Raw genomic sequence first — 23,747 nt, forward strand, 5'->3', positions numbered from 1 at the left:
TGTATTAACGCATCGGGTATTCTACAATATGTATGTTTGTATGTTTATAGCAGCCACATAGTATATAGCAAAGGCCACGTAGTATTTGCTATATACTGCATGGCTCCTATATACTACATGGCCTGTGCTATATACTATGTGGCTGCTATATACATACATACATACATACATATTCTAGAATACCCGATGCGTTAGAATCGGGCCACCATCTAGTATATATATATATATATATATATATATATACAATGCCTACAAGTAGTATTCAACCCCCTGCAGATTTAGCAGGTTTAATAAGATGCAAATAAGTTAGAGCCTTCAAACTTCAAACAAGAGCAGGATTTATTAACACATGCATAAATCTTACAAACCAAAAAGTTTTGTTGCTCAGTTAAATTTTTATAAATTTTAAACATAAAAGTGTGGGTCAATTATTATTCAACCCCTAGGTTTAATATTTTGTGGAATAACCTTTGTTTGCAATTACAGCTAATAATCGTCTTTTATAAGACCTGATCAGGCCGGCACAGGTCTCTGGAGTTATCTTGGCCCACTCCTCCATGCAGATCTTCTCCAAGTTATCTAGGTTCTTTGGGTGTCTCATGTGGACTTTAATCTTGAGCTCCTTCCACAAGTTTTCAATTGGGTTAAGGTCAGGAGACTGACTAGGCCACTGCAACACCTTGATTTTTTGCCTCTTGAACCAGGCCTTGGTTTTCTTGGCTGTGTGCTTTGGGTCGTTGTCTTGTTGGAAGATGAAATGACGACCCATCTTAAGATCCTTGATGGAGGAGCGGAGGTTCTTGGCCAAAATCTCCAGGTAGGCCGTGCTATCCATCTTCCCATGGATGCGGACCAGATGGCCAGGCCCCTTGGCTGAGAAACAGCCCCACAGCATGATGCTGCCACCACCATGCTTAACTGTAGGGATGGTATTCTTGGGGTCGTATGCAGTGCCATCCAGTCTCCAAACGTCACGTGTGTGGTTGGCACCAAAGATCTCGATCTTGGTCTCATCAGACCAGAGAACCTTGAACCAGTCAGTCTCAGAGTCCTCCGAGTGATCATGAGCAAACTGTAGATGAGCCTTGACATGACGCTTTGAAAGTAAAGGTACCTTACAGGCTCGTCTGGAATGGAGACCATTGCGGTGGAGTACATTACTTATAGTATTGACTGAAACCAATGTCCCCATTGCCATGAGATCTTCCCGGAGCTCCTTCCTTGTTGTCCTTGGGTTAGCCTTGACTCTTCGGACAAGCCTGGCCTCGGCACGGGAGGAAACTTTCAAAGGCTGTCCAGGCCGTGGAAGGCTAACAGTAGTTCCATAGGCCTTCCACTTCCGGATGATGCTCCCAACAGTGGAGACAGGTAGGCCCAACTCCTTGGAAAGGGTTTTTTACCCCTTGCCAGCCTTGTGACCCTCCACGATCTTGTCTCTGATGGCCTTGGAATGCTCCTTTGTGTTTCCCATGTTGACCATGTATGAGTGCTGTTCACAAGTTCGGGGAGGGTCTTAAATAGTCAGAAAAGGCTGGAAAAAGAGATAATTAATCCAAACATGTGAAGCTCATTGTTCTTTGTGCCCGAACTACTTCTTATTACTTTAGGGGAACCAAACAGAATTCTGGTGGGTTGAGGGGTTGAATAATAAATGACCCTCTGAAAAGACTTTTCACAATTTAAAAAAAAAAAATAAACAAAGAAATAACATTCTGTTATCTGTTATAACATTCTGCACTGTATACTGGATGAAATATGTTTGGATAAGTTATGAATAGTGTTGAGCATTCAGATACCGCAATCGGGTATCCCGGTATCGGGTATCGGCCAATACTTGCGGTATCGGAATTCGGATACCGAGATCCGATACTTTTGTGGTATCGGGAGTCGGAATCGGAAGTTCCCAGTGTATGGTTCCCAGGGTCTGAAGGAGAGGAAACTCTCCTTCAGACCCTGGGATCCATATCCATGTAAAAAATAAAGAATTAAAATAAAAAATAGGGATATACTCACCCTCTGACGCGCCCTGGTAGTAACCGGCAGCCTGCTTTGCTTAAAATGGGCGCGTTCAGCCCCTTCCATGATGTCACGGCTTCTGATTGGTCGCGTGCCGCTCATGTGACCGCCACGCGACCAATCACAAGCCGCGACGTCATCCCTCAGGTCCTAAATTCCCTTCTAGGAATTTAGGACCTGAGGGATGACGTCACGGCTTCTGATTGGTCGCGTGGCGGTCACATGAGCGGCACGCGACCAATCAGAAGCCGTGACGTCATGGAAGGTACTGAACGCGCTCATTTTAAGCAAAGAAGGCTGCCGGTTCACAGCGGTAAGGTCCAGGCTGCGTCGGAGAGGTGAGTATATCAATATTTTTTATTTTAATTCTTTATTTTACACATTCATATGGATCTCAGGGCCTGAAGGAGAGTTTCCTCTCCTTCAGACCCTGGGAACCATCAGGGATACCTTCCAATACTTGAGTCCCATTGACTTGTATCGGTATCGGGTATCGGCGAGATCTGATACTTTGCCGATATCGGCCGATACTTTCCGATACCGATACTTTCAAGTATCGGACGGTATCGCTCAACACTAGTTATGAAGAAAAACAACTTGCGATATTTTCTGTTTTGTATGGCCTAAGTGCTGATAGGCAAGTAGTTGCCAACTACCTGCCTGTTCTGCCCTGCACTGATATCTGCCGTCACAGAGCGGTGACAAGTTGCTCCTGCAGCCTCTGCTGACGGCAAGAAGACAGAGGTGTCGCTTTCTGCTCTGTTGATGGGGCACACCAATGTTATGTTGGCTAACAGCTGGCTCTCTGCTGCCTAACTGTGGGAAGATGGATGTCAATAAGCATGAGGTCAGCAGTTACGCCCCATCAATGGTGCAAACTGGAAGAGATGCTCTCTTGGCATGGAGCAGTTGAATCGCCGGCAGGAGCAGTCAGTGACTGCTCTGTACCAGATAGAAAAAGCAAGTAGTTGTTTGGCTCAAAAAAAAAAAAATATAGTTCTGGGTAACCTTTTAAAGGCAGGATTAAAATACACAATATATAATTATAATTTGTAATGAAAGACATATCAATCATATGGTGGCTCAGTGGACAGCACAGTAGCCTTGCAGCACTGGGATAATAGATTAAAATTGCTTAAGTGGTTACATTCATGACTGTGTGCATGGCTCTTTTAAGATGTTCAAAAGGCTGAAAATGCTCAATTCTTTAAACAAACTGTTGGATTATGTTTCCATTTCCTATTCTATCAAATAAGCTACATAAGTCTTGATTTATCTTTAACTGATAGTTACGTTCCATCCATTTTTACATGATAAATATATTGATTCTTATGAATATATGCCATGTCTGTGAACAAGTATATGAAAACTACTTCATATTCACACCGCTCAGAAGGTGCATTAGCATAATCAATTCATAAACAACATTTTAAACCTAATCTTAGTTAAAGGGGACAATTCCAGATATGTTACCCATTCAATGTTAGTTTGGCTGGGGGTCTAGGAATCTGACCAAGAGCCTGAAAAGGGGACCTTGTCAAGTACATAGATGCAGCGTGGAGGAACTTAAGTGAAGATGGAACTGGTGGTAAAAGTTGTGGAAACCCCACCAATATCAACTATTTAGTGGGTAAGTGATAAATGTTGTTGGGTGGAAAGGGTTTGTCTAACCCAAATTCAAAAACATATGAACAATCATTACAATGTGCCATATTTGTGCCTGTAGATTCACACAAGATTCATTTCCGGATTCTGATATTTTCGCAATCTATTCCAAATCATCTAGACTGAGTCCTCCAACTTCCTTTCACTAGGATAAGACTGATATTTCTCATTATATTTGCATATATCCCCCATATCTGTTTAATTACACATATTCAGAAGAAATTACGCACAAGGCACTGCTGATTTCTACATGTACTCTGTTGCAATACACATATCTACACTATAGATCAGAATTACAGCATGCTAGACCCTGCTGAGTGCAAACAAGTGGGAACTAGAATCAATTATGAGGCAGCCTTATGCAGGGAATTATGCAATTGTATAACATTAGGAACACAGAGTGAATTACTGTACAGTTTAATCAGCCATAAAGAATCTGCTCAGAGAGCGTTTATCTCCTCCTATAGTTACGAAACTATAATAAATATATACACACAAAGAATTAGTAATAACTCAGGTTCTCTATAACTGCTCCCTGCCCACCGGCAGTACTCCTGTACCAGCAAATACTGGACCCCCATGTGACAACACATAAGTCCTACTTTATGCTTGGACTACCTTGGTATTACATATCTTAAACAAGGGAAAGATTCATTTTTCATCAAAAGTAAATTGCATCTTTAAATAGTCATTCCTAATAAGTAAGGATCTTTTACTATTTATTTTTTATTTAAACTAATTACCTCCTCAATTAGCAGATGTTACTTATTCTTCTTTACCCCTGGCATAGTGCAAAATTTTCAACCAGCTGGGCATATGTCACAGAACTTCTCTGTGGGTGTTTGCTGTTACTCCTGTGATGCTGGTCAATCAAAAAACAACCACAGACAAGTTCACTTGCATACATCCAATTGGTTGAAGGGAAAATCTGCACCATTATTACTGGGGAGCATAACTTTAGAATCAAAGTTTGACGTTAGTCACTTCTCATGGCCAAGCCGTGATTCAGGATAGTCAAGGAGTCCAAGGTCAGAAGCCAGGAGGTTACGTTATAAACAGAAGGAAGAAACAAAAGCATAGTCTGGTAACGTTCCAAGGTCAGAATACCAGGAGGATAGCGGATCGAAGCAGAAGGGGTTAACCAGAGGGATGGTCAGAATGAGGTCCAATGTCAGGCAACAAAAGATCAACGTACAGAACACAAGACACAGAGGAAAAAACTACACTTATCTGAATGTACATCTGGAAGAGTTCTGGGAGAAACAGGTCAGTTAAGTAGCATGGCAATCACCTAGGATAATTAATACTTTCGAGACATCCAGCGCCTCTCAGGGTTAGATTGGATAATCAAGCTGTTAATCAACACAATGAAATCTCAGCACGCTCCTGTACCAGACTGGATGACTGAGCTGTCATTAACTGTATCCCAGACACAATAAGGGGTGGAACCACAACACAAAGGTGCAGAAGGAAAACTGGTCCAAAATCTGTTTAGCAGTAAGGCATGGAGGAGAAGCTCAGACTAAATTATAAAATAAAAGTGAAAGGTCCTTAACATCATACAGCTATCTGTGAGTGTTTGAAATTCAATTGTACTAATTTTACTGTAATATTAACCGTAAGCTATGCCTAACAACTAATTGTGTGCCACCCCAAAGATGAGTGAATGGCCAGATAAGAGAGGATAGTATCTAAGTATGGATCACAAGGTGCAGCACACTCATGGTTCTCATGACCCAAACTCAACAGTCTCATATAAGTGCACTTAGACTATGAAAGTTGGAAATGTAAAATCAGCCTTAGGGCTTGTGCACACAACTGCAGTATTGATCTCAGTTCAATCTTTCAAAACATAAGATCGCACTTGGGCCAATGAGACCATGCAAATGTCTGAATGTCTAAGTTTTTCCCCAGACCGAGAAGTCCAAAGAAAAAAAAATTGCAGCATGCATGACTTGCCTCAGAAAATTGGATGGCACTCGTCCATTCATTTTTATGGGTCAGTGGGAAAAATCAGACTTTACTGGTATGACATCCTAGTGAGGTCTGAACAGAAAAGATGAAGAAATTTATTTTTCACTCCACCTCTGAGAAACTTTGATCAGAGTGTAATTAGTAAAATTGGACCAATTTTCTCAGATGGAGAACATATGATCATCTGTACTTGCTCCTATAGAGACTCTTTCTCTCTATTTCTATCTGGAGGACCTATACTTTTCAGTGTAACACTCTTAGGCTACTTTCACACTTGCGCCGTTTGGCCTCCGTCGCAATGAGTCATTTTGGGAAAAAAATGCATCCTGCAAATGTGCCCGCAGGATGCTTTTTTTACCATAGACTTGTATTGCCGACGGATCACGACGTATGGCCATTCGTCGCGTCCGTCGTGCACTGGATGCGTCATGTTTTGGCGGACCGTCGTCACGTTTTTTCGTACATCGGATCCTGCATTTCCTACCGTGCATGCATGGCTGGAACTCCGCCCCCTCCTCCCCGGGACTTTGGAATGGGTTGAAAAACTGCATCCGCTGCCCACATTGTGCTGAATTTTCACAACGTCCCTCGGTATGTTGCGCCGACGCTTCGTAACGGACCTGTGCCGACGGAAGTGTGAAAGATGCCTTAGCTGTGCAATCTAGAAGGAAAATAGTGAAAACAATTTACTAATCAGGTCATTTAGCCCGAGAGCACCTTAATGAGCTATATTTTTCTGCAAGGTTTGGTACACTTTAACTCTATCATTTCCACAGTGCACAACTAAAGGGGAACAATGTTTCCATGGACATAGATGGGTTTGTGCAGTGCCTAAAAGGGAGTTCAACTTCTTTGGAATTATATCATATCTCAAGGATAGGTCACAAATATACAGAAGATTCAAGTTCCACAGATAAGACCTGTATGTTTCTTGTGAAGGGGGCCATGTTGTACGCTACTCGCAGAGCTGAGTTGGTCAGAGTTCCTATTGAAAGAATTGGAATTCAGACCAATTCTTGTCAGATTGAGGTGCATGTCAAGGGCCTATTCTCAAGATAGTGGCAGGTCTTATCTACTATACATTTATGGTCTGTCCGTGGCAAACTCCACAAATTTAAGAGATGAAGTATGCCTTCAGTTAGCACTCCAGGGAAATTGAACACTTGTAAACTACTGTAAAATAGAGACAAACGTAGTTCTGTACCAATCCCATGTGCTTCTGTGCAATGAGGGGCCAGGGAAGACTCAGCACAGGAACCGGCAATTAGGAAATAAGGAAATAGATTGTCAACTGGGCATTAATATCACAAGTGGCCTCAGCTTTTTCTGCCAATTACTAAACTTTCATGCCAAGAACTGTAAAAGTATTAACGCATAACTTCAAAGCCCCAGCTTAAATAGAATTGCTAATTAACGTAAAAGATGTTTTATGACTTAAATTAATATTTATAGTATTTCAGCATTTTTGAGCATAGCCACCCATAAGACCCTACTATTTGTAAGAGAAAAGCATAAATATATTCCGGAGTCAAAAGTTTGAAAACTATACTATATATCTTACAATGGATATATTGCTGTTGAATTGTTGCAATCTTCTCTTTATCTACCCAGGAGTAATTTTGAAAAAGTATTTTACTCATTTGGTGTCTTGAATTGCTCAATTTTTGCTTTGAAGCTTCTATAAATTGATGGTAAAAGATTTGGGGGAATGGACAGAACAATCAGCAAAATAAAATAACACCATAGATAACCTTCCGGAAGTTTATCGAGGTTTTATCACAGGCCAATAACCAAACTCTAAAAAACAAAAATTACTGACTTTTTTCAGTTTATTGCATGATGATTTATTATGTGTAAGAGATAAGGCTGAATTTGTTGGATGTAGATGAGCTGAGTAATTGGCTTGTTTCATACATGTCATTTTTAGTTTATGCTCTTTTATATCATAATGCCAAAATATACAAATGAGTGAGCCAAATCAAGTCACCATCATTTTACAAAAAATTCAGATTTTTCCAAATAATTTTTTGCAATTCACTTCAGGCAAAATCCAGCATAGTGAAGACCTGTGTTAGGTGTCGAGTTCCTGCCACTGCACAGGGGGAATCTCAAACCATGTCCTCTGCAGACTCCCATTCTTCCCCAGCCACAGAGGAGCCTGCTCAGCAGAGACGTCGGTCCCAGCATCTTGCTCAACTTGATGCTGAGCGTCTGGCTACTGCTGCTGTCCCAGGTTCAGCTATTATAACCAGCATTAATTAGCAGTGAGCAGATGCTCCAGGGACTAAGTCCTGCTTTTTGTCAACTGAGCATGCCCATGGGACAACCTATCATTGGAGATCAGGGGTCACATGCTCAGGTCCTGAAGCAGTCCTGATTGGTCTGCGGGAAAGGTCTCGAAAGGACGCAGCTATAAAAGGTTTGCATGGCCGCTAGGGCATGCACTAGTATAAATCAAAATCGTGTATATGTGGATGTGTATATGCAATCTGATGAAAGCTCCTAATTTATCGCCTTCCCTAATGTTGTTGACTGAGTGTGGGTGATTGAAGCTAACTAGCGCCAGATAGTGCCATCCAGCACAAGGCACAATAGTACTGCATCTTCAGCAGTGTCCGTCAAAGTGGCGCCATGCGCAAATAGTGCACTTTCCTGGCCCAAGCTTAGGGTGGTTAGTGGCGTCCGCCAGAGTGGCGCTGTACGTACACAGTGCGATAAATCTTTAATTAGTTTCTCTCTGGCACCGCAGTTGTGGTGCCGAACACTAGTGGTTCTAGAGGGACTCTAACCCCGTTTCTTTGGGGCAGGGTCCTGTGACCAAAACACTAGTATTGCGGCCCTGTAATGCAACAGGGTTCGCCTCCTACATACCAGGTGAAATTAACCCGTGTGTGTTTATGTTAAACCGCCATATACTGTCCGTCATTACTAAGCAGCAGGTGCATGTCATATCTGCATGGTGGATGCTGGGCTGCAAACATACCTTATATCCTCTTTAATATTATTTGGTGCCTTCTGCCAGCCCTAACATTATGCTAGCACCAGGGTCTGGCTGGTAATGGCGGACGAACAGTGACTGCAGCGCTACATCCAGCACCTGGAGGGCAGGTTGGCAGCTCACGAGCGCAGAACCTCAGCCGTGGATGTTACTGCAGTAGCTGTTCAGGCTGCTAGCATGGCTGCAGCTAGTTTGTCCACTGCCACCCCTGTTCCGACTTTATCCTGCCTCCCACTGCAAGATTTGGTGCAGAGTGCTCCATGGTTTTCACTATGAAACAGGTCTTTTTGGGACTTCGAGTGAGCCATGATATGGCACTCCAACTGCTGGCACTGACACAGGGCTCGTCCATGGTCAGCCATTTTACCGTCCACTTCCAGACTTTAGCATCTGAGCTGGAGTGGCCAAAGTCCTTATCCATGTATTTTGGAGGGGACTGGCTGACCATGTGAAGGATGTTTGGCCACTATGTAGATTCCCACCACACTGCAGGAGCTAATAGCGGTGTCAACTCGCATCGATCTTCGTTTTAACGAGTGAAGGTTGATGGAGATGTCTCGAGTGGGATCTAAGTCCCAGACCGCTCGTGCACTCAAGGTCTGTTATGTCTGCCGGCAGTCAGGACATCTTGCCTCCAGATGTCCTCAGCGGTGGGGAAAATGTCCCTGTTTAGTGACCGTAGGAGGTGGTTCACTAGACACAGCGGCTTTTACCTCCAAACTGTGCTTTGCGTGGATTCCGTGGCAGAGAGCAACTATATGTCTTCTGCCTTCATCCAAAGGCACGCAATTCCTCTGGTGATGCTCGCCAAACCAGTATCCATACGAGTGGTGAATGGGTCGACACTGCCCTCACAGATAACTCATCTGACCATCTCATTTACTCTATCCATATCGCCATCCCATCAGGAGATCATCTCCCTGCTAGTCATTCCCGAGGGAATTGATAAGGTCCTCTTAGGGATACCATGACTACGCTACTACTCCCCTCATATAGAATGGTCCTCATGGAAAATTCTGGGATGGAGTTAATCTTGTGAGGTTAGATGTCAGAGGGACTGCGTTCAGGTTGCTACTACAGAGGTACCCGCAGATCTTTCCTCTCTCCCCAAACACTATTGGCCCTATGCTGACATGTTCTCCAAGAAGGCTGCAGAGACACTTCCGCCTTACCGCCTCTATGACTGCCCTATTGATTTCTTGCCTGATGCTGAGCCTCCCCAGGGTCGAGTCTATCCACTATCTCTCCCGGAGATGGAGGCAATGACTCAGTACATCCAGGAGAACCAATCCAGAGGAATCATTAGGAAGTCTGTGTCACCTGCAGGGGCGGGGTTCTTCTTCGTGCAGAAGAACGGAGAACTACATCCATGAATAGATTACAGGGTCTTAATGCCATCACTGTTAAGAAAAAGTACCCTCTGCCCCTGCTATCTGAGCTATTTGATAGGTCATGGGGAACAAGGGTTTTGAATAAAATTGATCTGAGGGGTGCTTACAACCTATTCTGCATTCGTGAGGGGCACAAATTTAAGACGTCATTTAACACCAGGGATGGCCACTACGAGAATCTGGTGATGCCCTTTGGGCTCTGTAATACTCCTGCCATTTTCCAGAACTTTGTAAAGGATATCTTCTGGGACATGCTCACCACCTTGGTCGTAGTCTATCTGGATGATATTCTCATCTACTCTCCAGATATAGACTCCCACCGGAAAGATGTTTGCAAAGTCTACAACCTCCTATGGGCAAACTCCCTCTATGCCAAGTTGGAGAAGTGTGTGTTTGAGCAGGAGTCCTTGCCTTTCCTTGGCTATATCATCTCTGCCCAGGGATTGGCTATGGATGCTGTCAAGCTACAGGCTGTGATGGACTGGCAGGAACCCCATTCTCTCAAACCGGTGCAGCGCTTTATGGGGTTCATTAACTATTATTGCCAGTTTATTCCCCACTTCTCAACTTTTGTAGCTCCCTTGGTAGCCCTCACCAAGAAGGGAGCAAATCCAAAATTGTGGTCGGAGGAGGTCTCCAAGGCCTTCCTCTCTATCAAGTCCCACTTTGCTAGCGCTCCGATTTTACATTGCCCGGATGTAGATAAACCATTTATAATGGAGGTGGATGCCTCATCCGTTGGTGCTGGAGCAGTCCTCTTCCAAAAGGATGCTCAAGGTCGGAGGCATCCTTGCTTCTTCTCCAAGACCTTCACACCGGGGGACAGAAATTATTCCATCAGAGACAGGGAGTTGCTAGCTATGAAGTTGGCCTTCTCGGAGTGGAGACACCTCCTGGAGGGAGCTCGTTTTCCCTTCCAAGTCTACACTGACCAAAAGAATTTGGAGCATCTACAAACTGTCCAACGGCTAAATTTTCACCAGGCTAGATGGTCCCTGCTCACACATCTGTGACATTTTGTTTCAGCCAGGCAGGATGACTGGGCACCCTTGCTACCATTGGCAGAATTTCCACTGAACAATGCCGTAGCCGATTATACTGGGCAAACCCCATTTCTCCTTAACTACGGCCAGCATCCGTGGGTTCCTGTGCTCATGAACGTTTCTTCCAACGTCTCTAGGGTGGCAGACTGGGCGGTGGAGGCACGTGACAATTGGGACTGCACACAGGATGCTATCCGGGCCTCCAAGGAGAGAATGAGGGTCTTGGCCGATGCACACCAGTGCTCCACTTCGACCTTTGCTCCTGGCAACTTAGTGTGGCTCTCCGCCCGTAATATCAGGCTGTGAGTTCAGTCCACTAAGTTTGCATCTCGCTACATAGGTCCCTTCAAGGTCCTGGAACAAATGAACCCTGTGGTCCATCGTCTGGCCCTTCCTCCACACCTAGGTATCACCGATACCTTTCATGTGTCCCTCCTAAAACCCGTTCACATGTCCCAGTTTTCTGAGTCATCTGCTGGGACATCAAGCTCGTCTATGGACGATTATGAGGTGAACGCTATTGTTGGGTGCAAGGCGGTACGTGGCAAAAAATACTATCTGGTGTACTGGAAGGGTCATGGCCCAGAGGACAGGACCTGGGGACCTGTTGAATACATTCGGGCTCCTCAGTTCATCGTAGTTTTTGAACGTAGCGACGCCCAAGGACGGGGGGCCCTAGGAGGGGGGTAATGTTAGGTGTCAAGTTCCTGTCGCTGCACAGGGGAAATCTCAAATCATGTCCTTTGCGGTCTCCCATTCTTCCCAAGCTGCAGAGGAGCCTGCTCAGCAGAGACATCGGTCCCAGCGTTTTGCTGAAGCTGATTCTGAGCATCTGTTTACTGCTGTCATCCCAGGTTCAGCTATTATAACCAGCATTAATCAGCGGCTAGCAGACACTCCAGGGACTAAGTCCTGCTTTTTGTCAACTGAGCATGCCTATGGGAAAACCTCTTATTGGAGGTCAGGGAACACACGCTCAGGTCCTGAAGGGGTCCTGATTGGACCACGGGGAATGTCCCAGACGGACGCAGCTAGAAAAGGTTTGCATGGCCGCTCGGCCATGCACTAGTATAAATCCGAAATCGTGTATGTGTGGATGTTGTATGCAATCTGACGAAAGCGCCTAATTTATCCCCTTCCCTAACATTGTTGACTGAGTGTGGGTGATTGGAGCTAACTAGCGCCAGATTGAGCCATCCAGCACTGGGCATGACAGTACTGTGTATTCAGCAGCGTCCATCAGAGCGGTACTGTGCGCAAATATTGTGCTTTCCTGGCCCAAGCTTAGGGTGGTTAGGTGCGTCCGCCAGAGCATCGCTGTATGAACGTAGTGCGGTAAATCTTTAGTTCGTTTTTCTCTGGCACCGCAGTTGAGGTGCCGAATGCTAGTGCATCTAGAGAGACTCTAACCCCATGTCCTTTGGTCAGGGTCCTGTGACCAAAACACTAGCATTCATTCTGCGGTATTGCGGCCCTGTGATGCAACAGGGTTCGCCTCCTACATACCGGGTGAAGATAACCCGTGTGTTTTTATGTTATACCGCCATATACTGTCCATCATTACTAAGCAGCAGGTGTCATCTGTGCACGGTGGACCCCGGGCTGCAAACGCACCTTATATCCTCTTTAGTATTGTTTGGTGCGTTCCGCCAGCCCTAACAACCTGTTTGCTGGATTTTATGGGCCTGTGAAGTGGCAAAAAAAACTAACCCAACTACTACATGTCCCATAGTGCAACCCCTTTCTTATCATCATCTTAGGTCCGGTCCTCACTGGGCCATATTTGGTTCCTGTCCCCCGGCTTCACACCAGAAAGTGCTATAGACAGTTCAGTGAAGATGTCTTGAATAGTGTTGAGCATTCCGATACCGCAAGTATCGGGTATCGGCCGATATTTGCTGTATCGGAATTCCGATACCGAGATCCGATATTTTTGTGGTATCGGGTATCGGTATCGAAACAACATTAATGTGTAAAATAAAGAATTAAAATAAAAAATATTGCTATACTCACCTCTCCGACGCAGCCTGGACCTCACCGAGGGAACCGGCAGCGTTGTTTGCTTAAAATTCGCGGGTTTACTTCCTTACGTGAAGTCCCGGCTTGTGATTGGTCGCGTGCCGCCCATGTGGCCGCGACGCGACCAATCACAGCAAGCCGTGACGTAATTTCAGGTCCTTCAGGATTTTAAAATTACGTTCCGGCTTTGTGATTGGTCGCGGTCACATGGGCGACGCGACCAATCACAAGCCGTGACGTCACGGGAGGCTGGACACGCGCGCATTTTAAAATGCGCGCTTGTCCTGCCTCCCGTGACGTCACGGCTTGTGATTGGTCGCGTCGCCCATGTGGCCGCGACGCGACCAATCACAAAGCCGGAACGTAATTTTAAAATCCTGAAGGACCTGAAATTACGTCACGGCTTGCTGTGATTGGTCGCGTCGCGGCCACATGGGCGGCACGCGACCAATCACAAGCCAGGACTTCACGTAAGGAAGTAAACCCGCGAATTTTAAGCAAACAACGCTGCCGGTTCCCTCGGTGAGGTCCAGGCTGCGTCGGAGAGGTGAGTATAGCAATATTTTTTATTTTAATTCTTTATTTTACACATTAATATGGATCCCAGGGCCTGAAGGAGAGTTTCCTCTCCTTCAGACCCTGGGAACCATCAGGGATACCGTCCGATACTTGAGTCCCATTGACTTGTATTGGTATCGGGTATCGGTATCGGATTGGATCCGATACTTTGCCGGTATCGGCCGATACTTTCCGATACCGATACTTTCAAGTATCGGACGGTATCGCTCAACACTAGTCTTGAACCCTAATCAGGGCAAGAGGTGGTGAAGATGGCAGTCAGCAGAAAACTGCAAAGATTGCTGGGCCATGGATGATGTTGATGATGGACTAACAAATAATGGACCAGATCAAGTTGCATTGTAGGACACGAGGGCAGGATATGTATATATTTCTTCAACTATGTTTATTATGTTTTGGGGTCTGAAAAGATCCCAGAGTATAATAAGACACATTCAGTTTGCATTAAATCAATTTTCCTGAAGAAATTTGAAGGAATCAATTTGTAGCAGATTTGCTCATTGCTATCAAGATATAAATTTCAGGAGCACAATCTATCAGTGATCACGAATGCTATAAAGTGTATTTAGGTAACCTTCAACATATACTATTAAGCAATAGAGAGTTACTGTATTTATTTTAGGGTATTTGCATCATTCACAATCTTGGACTCTTCCCTCAGGCAACTATGTAGACCAAAATTGGTGAAAAATACATGAACAATGCATTGCTTTAGAAATCTGAGAAACTTCTATTCATTTTGAGATGTCAGAAAATAAGGACACATGGCAGAATGGGAGAATTCAGGATGGACATACCATCGATGAAACCTGTGTAGTTGCATAAGGGCCTAAGAGGTAAGGGGTCGCATTTCTCGCTCCAAGGGAGCTGGAATTGGTCATTATGTTGAGATTTTGAACTTCAAAGGGCCCTTATGTTGTTCTTGCACAGGGATCCTCTTCTGTCTGTGTCTGCTCCTGGGAGAATGTACAGATGTATACAGTTTCTGTAGCTCAAACGCATTGCATTGTAGACAATGTATGCAACGTTTTTTGAACTTTGTACAGGACAATTTTTCTGGTTTCTCCTCCCTTAAAATAAATGTTTCTAGAAGAGAATAACTCTGTAGTAATATATACAGTGTAGCATGAGCAGATAGAGGAACAATGGAGCCCGATAGAAGTCTATGAATGTTCTATTAAAGTTCTGTACAACTCTGAAGTCCTTCAGATCCAAAGAATATAAGACTTCCACATGGTATGATGTTCCATCTGAGAAGTGTACTGTACAGTACGTCTGCTACAAGAAAAATATAAGCTCTGTTATATTTTCTTTTTAAAAAAATATTGCTAAAAATGTTTTATGTTTTTATATAAAATGTGTATTTTCTGCCTTGGAATAATCTTTTGTGCAATATATATATAGCCTACATTACAATGCTGACTATAGAAGAATTTATTTACAGGGGAAAACGTTCAATGATTATTTAATAAGAAGATGTAGAGATCAATAACATGACTGATTCTGAGTCCCCCTGGATTACTTCAAACTCATATCACAAAAATGTCCCTTTATCAGAAATGGACCTCTTCTTTCATTGTATTGACTTGTGGCATTTATTATTGATTTCAGAAGGTCTTCTTTATTACATAAATTGCTTTCTTAGAAGACCATTTTGTCTGAATAATGGTCAGAACAAGTCAGGACTTTCCAGGTCCAACTTCACTACACTGTCATCTTTCGGTTTTGTCTATTTTTCACACCAAATACATGCTTTTCATTGTATGATATTGTTGCCATAGACTTATAGATTCACTGTCTCAGGTTTATAATTATCAGTTATTTCAGGTTTGATATTTTATTCTACTCCTCATAGGTTTATAACAAGAGGTCTTTTTTGGAAATTATAGAGCATTCTCTGCAAAAAAAAGAAAAATTAAAAAAAAGCCCTTGAGTTTTCCTTCAATGAAAAACATTATATTTTTACCAATACTTTTTTTTATGTTTTTCAGCTTCTTAAATGGAGGTTGACAATCCCTAATTATTGCCCTTACAGTGCCAATAGAGGTCTTCCTATGGTCTCTCATAGGCATGAACATCTTAGTTTGGCAGATGCAATGCAGATTTTTTTTGTTATGGGTCCATAAAAAGATATGCAACAGACCTCTAAAATATTAGTAGTTGTAACCTTTCATGAGATTATGCTGTATTCAAAACTGTAATCAAGAGTAGTGATGAGTGAATATACTCGGTACTCGAGATTTCTCGAGCACGCTCGGGTGTCCTCCGAGTATTTTTTAGTGCTCGGAGATTTAGTTTTTATTGCCGCAGCTGAATGATTTACATCTGTTATCCAGCATAAGTACATGTGGGGACTCCCTAGCAACCAGGTAACCCCCACATGTACTTATGCTGGCTAACAGGTGTAAATCATTCAGCTGCGGTGCTAAAAACTAAATTTCCGAGCACTGAAAAATACTCAGAGGACACCCGAGCGTGCTCGGGAAATCTCGAGTAACGAGTATATTCACTCATCACTAATTAAGAGTTTTAATGAGGTGACACCCCCCCATTGGGCCTTCTCAACATCATGTGAACAAGGATTTTGTGATAGTGATTGCCTAAGTTACATTTGGAAATAGATCGTACCTCACTCTTCTGTATTTTTTCAGTCCCATAAAGTATGAATAGAATGATCAAATATGCCCTTTTCATTCAATTGAAAAACACAAGAACCACATCCTTTTCTGCTTGGTTGGGACTCCAGTTGGGGGACCCTCAATGATAACTCTCTCATCATCTATCCTCTGCAAAGGTGATAAGAAATAAGTTTGGGAAATCTCTTCAAATGGGATCAAGCTATTTCAAAGGGGCATTGGGACTTTAAAAGGTTAGAAATGTTGTCCAGCAAACTACGATATATTTTTTTTTTAAATTCACTTGCCCCTGATGCTGAATACAAGGAATTTGAGGGGGAAAAGCCATCTTGACTTGACTGAATCATTGACCAGTATGAAAGAAAGTCCAGGTAATTAAGTTAATAGTAAAACCCTAAATTAAGGGAACCTTTAGTTGATTCATAATGGTCTCTGGCCATTTCTCTTCACCCTGCTCCCCTAGACTGTCAGATCTCACGACATACACACACACAGGGAGAGACCCGTCAGTCTAGCTGAGAGGGGCAAAGAATAGCTACGTGGATCTCACGTAGACTAGTTAATCAAGATATATAAGACCCAATTTAAGAAGGAGTTTTGCCAGTTTTCACCTTTAACTGTCGCTAAATATTTGTGCAACTCAATATATGCCAGTTCAAAAACAGAGCTGGGGGCGAGATCGAGTGTGGTAAAGCCTTCACGGCAAGTTTACCAGAATTTACTCTACATTCGTGCTGTAAATTTTGCCAGAAATTTCTTTTAGTCCAAAACTGAAGTAACTTTTGTGATGGAGGCACAAGCTTGTTGTAAAGGGCGCCTTATTCATTAAGTGGCATGCACCAGTTCATGAATTTGGAGAAGCTTTTGCTAGAGATATCTCATTCAGTGAGACTGGGGTACAAAACATCAGAGTCTCTGCCAGCTTTTCAAAGTATAATATCTCAGCAATACTGCAATATTTAAGCATAAAGCATACATGGTTGCAATAAGGTAGCCAGTATCTGATTCAGGATGCCAATGGTTCATGAAGAATGAATGAGCTGACAGGATCCCTATAAGTTTTTATTAATGGCAACCTCTCAGATAATGTTATTAACTTGCAAATATAGGGTTAATGTGCAAGTTAATAGCATTAGAAAGGTGCCTGGGCCCCTTTCTGAAAGTACAGATCCCAGGAGAAAATTAACTTTTATTCCTCTCGGGAACTGCCGGCTTTCAGTCATATAGGTGTGTCAGTGTGGCTACAGTCACCACTCACAGCAATGTCAAACTCTTGCACTTTGATTGACAGTCAGCTCTACAGTGCATGGTGGGCTGTCAATCAAAGTGCTAGGACATGCTTACAAATGCCACTCACTGTTTACTGTGCTGTGACTGAAGCCATGTCAACATGCCTGTTTGACTGAAAGCTGGTGGCTTCTGGGAGGAATAAAGTTAATTTTCTCCCAGAAGCAGCATTTTCAGCATGGCAGCTGGGCACCTTTTTAATGCTATTATCCTGCAGATTAAGCCTATATCTGCAGGCTAATAGCGCTATCCGACGTGATAGGTTCTCTTTATTTCCCAGAAATGCCTTATTAAATAACAGCGCATATCTTGTCTTTAATACAAAATTCTAAATAAATATATTTCAGTCACAATATTCTTGAAGACTATATTCATCAGCTGTTTTGGACAAGAATTTTTTTTACCGGTTCTATCTCCTTACTTCTAGGAGGTCACCATGACATACACAAATGCAGGTATCCAGAAAAGCAATGAAGGAACCTGCAATCTGACTTGTACTGCCATACTTAAGTTCAATAAACAAACCACTTGAACAAATTGTACAAATGGTACAATGCCTAGGCTGGAGACGGGAAACATAAGCTTCTTCTTCCAGCATGCTAGGCCAATTATTTCATCCATGATGAAATTTGAAATATTTCTAACTGTGCAATCATTCATGTCCTGTTGTTTATTACGTCTTCCATTATTGCAATGCAGAGACTTATAGTTCCATTTTGATCTATTTAAATAAATATCTAATTTAATTGTATGTAACAGATGAATGATTTAAAACTACGGACTTTGAGCATTGAGGGAAAAAACAAGTGCAGGAGAAACGTCCTGCCTTATTAAATCATATGAAAAATGTCCTTTTAATACATTGAACTACAGTTTATCACATAATAGATGTAATTGGACAAAGTTCTTTTCTGATTCAGTCATTTTATCAGTATAATTAAGTAAATGGCATGGAGAAAGATGGCTTCAATCATTTATATGAAATGCTTCTCGCACAGCAAACCAACATTTGGCATTTTTGATCACTTAGGGCACTTTGTTGTCTGTCATCGTTATTATCATTGCAGCAGAAATCAGTCACTGTCACTTACTCATAAAAAATAAAGTTGGCTACATTGTTTGTGCATTCGAGCACTCTGCCGTGTCCATAAAAACACATGAGATGGATGTGTTTATTTCAGGACCTTACAACAGCTTCATCTGATGGAGCATGCAGAAATCATGCAATTTTGGACAATTTGTGGAATTCTGTTCACCACAACATGTATATTCGGATGAAATCACACCTGCAGTTTTTCGGTGAGTTTGTGGGTGTTTTTTATGCAGTTTTTTTGAGTCAAAGCTAGGAGTAATCGAAGAGTGTATTAATCCTTGAGGGTGTTGTTCCCCATTGATCACAGGTTAAGGATTGTGTGTCCCTTAACAGAATGGAATAAACTAAAAAAGGATAAGAAATATATAGGAGGAACCAACTGATGATTAAAATATAGATATTTTATTTGAACAAATATGGGCTGAGACTCAAGTGGACCGATGGCTGTTGTGAATTTGGATTCTGGGCTCCCCCGGTGGCCGCTTGTGGAATTGGACTTGTCATCCTCTTTCCTGTTTCACCTGATTCCATCAGTAGTGGGTGTCGCTATTTAAGCTCATTTCTCTGGTGGTTTCTTGCCGGTCAACAATGTTATCTGATGCCTCTCAGTGCTTGTTCCTGCTTCTAGACAACTACTGATAAGTTGGACTTTTGTCCATGTTTTGTTTTGCCTATTTGTTCCAGTTCGCAGCTGAAGTTTTGTTACTGTGTCTGGAAAGCTCTCGTCGATCAGGGATTGCTACTCTGGCGTTATGAGTTAATGCCAGAGTTTAAGGTAATCTCTGGATGGTGTTTTGTTAGTATTTTTCTGCTGACCATGAAAGTATACTATCTGTCTTCTGCTATCTAGTAAGCGGACCTCAAATTTGCTAAGACTATTTTCCTGCTGCGTTTGTTGTTTCATCTGAACTCACCGTCATTATATGTGGGGGGCTACTGTCTTCTTTGGAATATTTCTCTAGAGGTGAGCCAGGTCTTATATTTCCCTCTGCTAGCTATTTAGGTCTTAGGCCAGAGCTGGGCATCTAGCTTTAAATAGGAAATGCTACCTGGCTATTTCTAGTTGCGCGGCAGGCTTAGTTCATGGTCAGTATAGTTCCATCTTCCGAGAGCTTGTCCCTCTATAGGCTTGCTATGATCTCTGCCTGCAGAGATCATGACAGTACTGTCATGATCTCTGCAGGCAGAGATCATAGCAAGCCTATAGAGGGACAAGCTCTCGGAAGATGGAACTATACTGACCATGAACTAAGCCTGCCGCGCAACTAGAAATAGCCAGGTAGCATTTCCTATTTAAAGCTAGATGCCCAGCTCTGGCCTAAGACCTAAATAGCTAGCAGAGGGAAATATAAGACCTGGCTCACCTCTAGAGAAATATTCCAAAGAAGACAGTAGCCCCCCACATATAATGACGGTGAGTTCAGATGAAACAACAAACGCAGCAGGAAAATAGTCTTAGCAAATTTGAGGTCCGCTTACTAGATAGCAGAAGACAGATAGTATAGTTTGGCCGGTCAAACTGTCATGATCTCTGCAGGCAGAGATCATAGCAAGCCTATAGAGGGACAAGCTCTCGGAAGATGGAACTATACTGACCATGAACTAAGCCTGCCGCGCAACTAGAAATAGCCAGGTAGCATTTCCTATTTAAAGCTAGATGCCCAGCTCTGGCCTAAGACCTAAATAGCTAGCAGAGGGAAATATAAGACCTGGCTCACCTCTAGAGAAATATTCCAAAGAAGACAGTAGCCCCCCACATATAATGACGGTGAGTTCAGATGAAACAACAAACGCAGCAGGAAAATAGTCTTAGCAAATTTGAGGTCCGCTTACTAGATAGCAGAAGACAGATAGTATACTTTCATGGTCAGCAGAAAAATACTAACAAAACACCATCCAGAGATTACCTTAAACTCTGGCATTAACTCATAACGCCAGAGTAGCAATCCCTGATCGACGAGAGCTTTCCAGACACAGTAACAAAACTTCAGCTGCGAACTGGAACAAATAGGCAAAACAAAACATGGACAAAAGTCCAACTTATCAGTAGTTGTCTAGAAGCAGGAACAAGCACTGAGAGGCATCAGATAACATTGTTGACCGGCAAGAAACCACCAGAGAAATGAGCTTAAATAGCGACACCCACTACTGATGGAATCAGGTGAAACAGGAAAGAGGATGACAAGTCCAATTCCACAAGCGGCCACCGGGGGAGCCCAGAATCCAAATTCACAACAGATGGCCACCTAAAGTGCTCTATTTGTGGTAACAACTGTGGGAAAACTAAGTGAAGTGATTGCAGTCGTTGCTGCTAAGGGTGGCCAAACCAGTTATTAGGTTTAGGGGCAATCACTTTTTCACACAGGGCTCTGTAGGTTTGCATTTCTTTTTTCCATTAATAATAAAGACCTTCTTTTAAAAACTGCATTTTGTGCTACTTATGTTTGTCTAATATTTACATTTGTTTGGTGATCTGAAACATGTAAGTGTGACAAACATGCAAAAGAATAGGAAATCAGGAAGAGGCAAACACGTTTTCTCAGATAGATAGAGTTGACATCCTGAAGAACCATATTCATGTGTTCTTCAAACATGTCTAATCTTAATTGCCGAGGGATGGGGGGATGGAGAGGAAATGTTGTGATAACTAGTGTTGAGCATTCCAATACTGCAAGTATCGGGTATCGGCCGATATTCGCTGTATTGGAATTCCGATACCGAGTTCCGATGTTTTTGTGATATCGGAAATCGGAATCGGAAGTTCCTATAAGTTCCCAGGCTTGTGCGGTGCGTATGGTTCCCAGGGTCTGGAGGAGAGGAGACTCTCCTTCAGGCCCTGGGATCCATATTCATGTAAAACATAAAGAATAAAAATAAAAAATATGGATATACTCACCCTCGGACGGGCCCTGGCTCTCACCGGTGCAAGCGTCTGCCTCTGTTCCTAAGAATGCAGTGAGTGTAGGACCTGCGATGACGTCGTGGCTTGTGATTGGTCGCGTGAGCGGTCACATGAGCGGTCATGCCACCAATCACAAGCCGCAACGTCATCGAAGGTACTTCACTCTGCATTCTTAGGAACGGAGGCAGACGCTTGCACCGGTGAGGTATTTTTATTCTTTATTTTTTACATGAATATGGATCCCAGGGCCTGAAGGAGAGTTTCCTCTCCTTCAGACCCTGGGAACCATCCAGGATACCTTCCGATATTTGTGTCCCATTGACTTGTATTGGTATCGGGTATCGGTATCGGCGATATCCGATATTTTTTGGATATCGGCCGATCCAATCCGATACCGATACTTTCAAATATCGGAAGGTATCGCTCAACACTAGTGATAACTTTCCTACTTTTCCAGTAAATTATGTAACAATCTCTACATTCAGTAGAATGAAAGTTTATTAGTGTAAATTCATGTAACAGACACCATCTAGACTAACACAATCTTTCAAGTTTAACCGTCGTTTTAATTTTTATTCCATAAATCAATAGTACATATGAAAATTAAAAACTTTGTAAAAGATATTATAGGAGAAATCTGCTTTTTTTCTCCACCAGGACTGATCATTCATTCTCAAAATTCTCATTTCATGGGTAAAATCTGTACTCAGTGTAGACAGATTGTTACTTATTGAGAAATGAGATGGCATTTGGTGTTTATAAAGTTCTATCTATAGGTGAGGGGAGGAGGATATAGAGGCAGAGTTCCTTCCTCCTCCTCCCCTCTATCTACATAGAATATTATCAGTAGTAACTGCCATCTACTATCTCAGTAATGTAAAAATCTGTCTTCACTGAATACAGATTTTACCTGTGAATTGAGAATTTTGAAAATGATCAATCAGTCCTGGCGGAGACAGAAGCGGATTTCTCTGATAAGACATATTACATAGTTTCATAATTTTACTTGATTTATGGAATAAAAATTAAAATGACGATTACACTTTAAGCTATACATTATCATTTCTTTGCCTTTTTAAGATCTTAGAGCTTCATGCAGAATATGAAACTACATTTTTTTCAATAAGAAAGGCTTCCTTAGCTGTATAATAAACTATGCCTTGATTCCTGAAGAAAACAAAGTATCTGCCTCACATGATTCATCATTGCAGTAATTATAGGCTCAGTGAATAGATATCCATTCTTTCGCAACCACACGCTAATTACACATCATACTGTATAAAAAAAATTACACTACAAATTGAACAAAGAAATATCTTCACATGCCACAGAAAATCAGCGTTCGCCGCCGTACAATACTGACACACATATGTTTGCCTTGGAATTGCCCTGTAGGACATTAAAGCACCTTACTGAATAAATCATTAAAGAAGCCTTGGCTTTTCCCACAGAAAGCCGTCGGATCATCTGTTTATCACTATCGGTTCCTTATGCTACAGGCATGTAATGTTGGCTTCCCGTTTTATTTCATGGCTGTTTGCAGAATGAATTGGCTATGTGGGAAGAGACAGAGATGCAATTAATTTTATATCTGATAAATTGCACTGGAAGGAAAATAAATAAGAAACGTTCTGCTGAAACTGCAATTCTCAGAGTTATCTCTGGTGGCTGCAACGGGCTCAATGAATTATCCAAAAATAAACGTTCGAAAAAAAATATCATAAATCTTGATAAGAATATAAATAATTTGCAAGGTGGAACACAATTCTATGTCAGAACATGTGAGCGCATTCCTGTCTACAGTAGTAAACGTCCAAGAAACCAGACACTTAGTCATTAGTTGAGTCAACATATATGCGTACAGTGAACAGCAAGCAAAGCAAATTGGACAAATTCCCAGCAACATCAAATATTCCTTTGGTATCTGAAAACTGCAAGGACGCCAACCCGAAAATACTCTCCAGTTACATTCAGTTAAATTTTAAAGATGAAATCAGTTACACAGTTTAAAATTCCAGCCAAAAGTGTACAACGCAAGCCAATAAAGAGGACAAATAAATCAATATGACACATATCAGGCTGTATCTTACGAGACGAGCAATTGTGAGATTTGAAGACATCTCCATTGTGTCAAGGGAAGTGTT

At 42.5% G+C, this 23,747-nt stretch overlaps 1 protein-coding gene across 3 annotated transcripts in view; it reads right to left on the minus strand.

Annotated features, from left to right (window-relative positions):
- Positions 1-23,747, minus strand: part of PCDH7 (protocadherin 7) — a 1,191,840-nt gene that overhangs the window by 489,742 nt on the left and 678,351 nt on the right. For 2 of the 3 annotated variants that reach the window (XR_013220074.1, XM_077279931.1), the window contains exon 3: positions 6,140-6,316. The exons of the other annotated variant lie outside the window; for it this stretch is intronic. Coding sequence is in view for 1 of the 2 variants with exons in the window: in XM_077279931.1 (XP_077136046.1) it covers positions 6,140-6,316 (177 nt within the window). In the remaining variant the exon portion in view is untranslated. The remainder of the gene's footprint in view (positions 1-6,139; positions 6,317-23,747) is intronic. 3 annotated transcript variants of the gene reach the window in all.

This window comes from Ranitomeya variabilis, chromosome 1 (genome assembly GCF_051348905.1).
Source record: "Ranitomeya variabilis isolate aRanVar5 chromosome 1, aRanVar5.hap1, whole genome shotgun sequence".
NCBI classification, from domain to species: Eukaryota; Metazoa; Chordata; class Amphibia; order Anura; family Dendrobatidae; genus Ranitomeya; species Ranitomeya variabilis.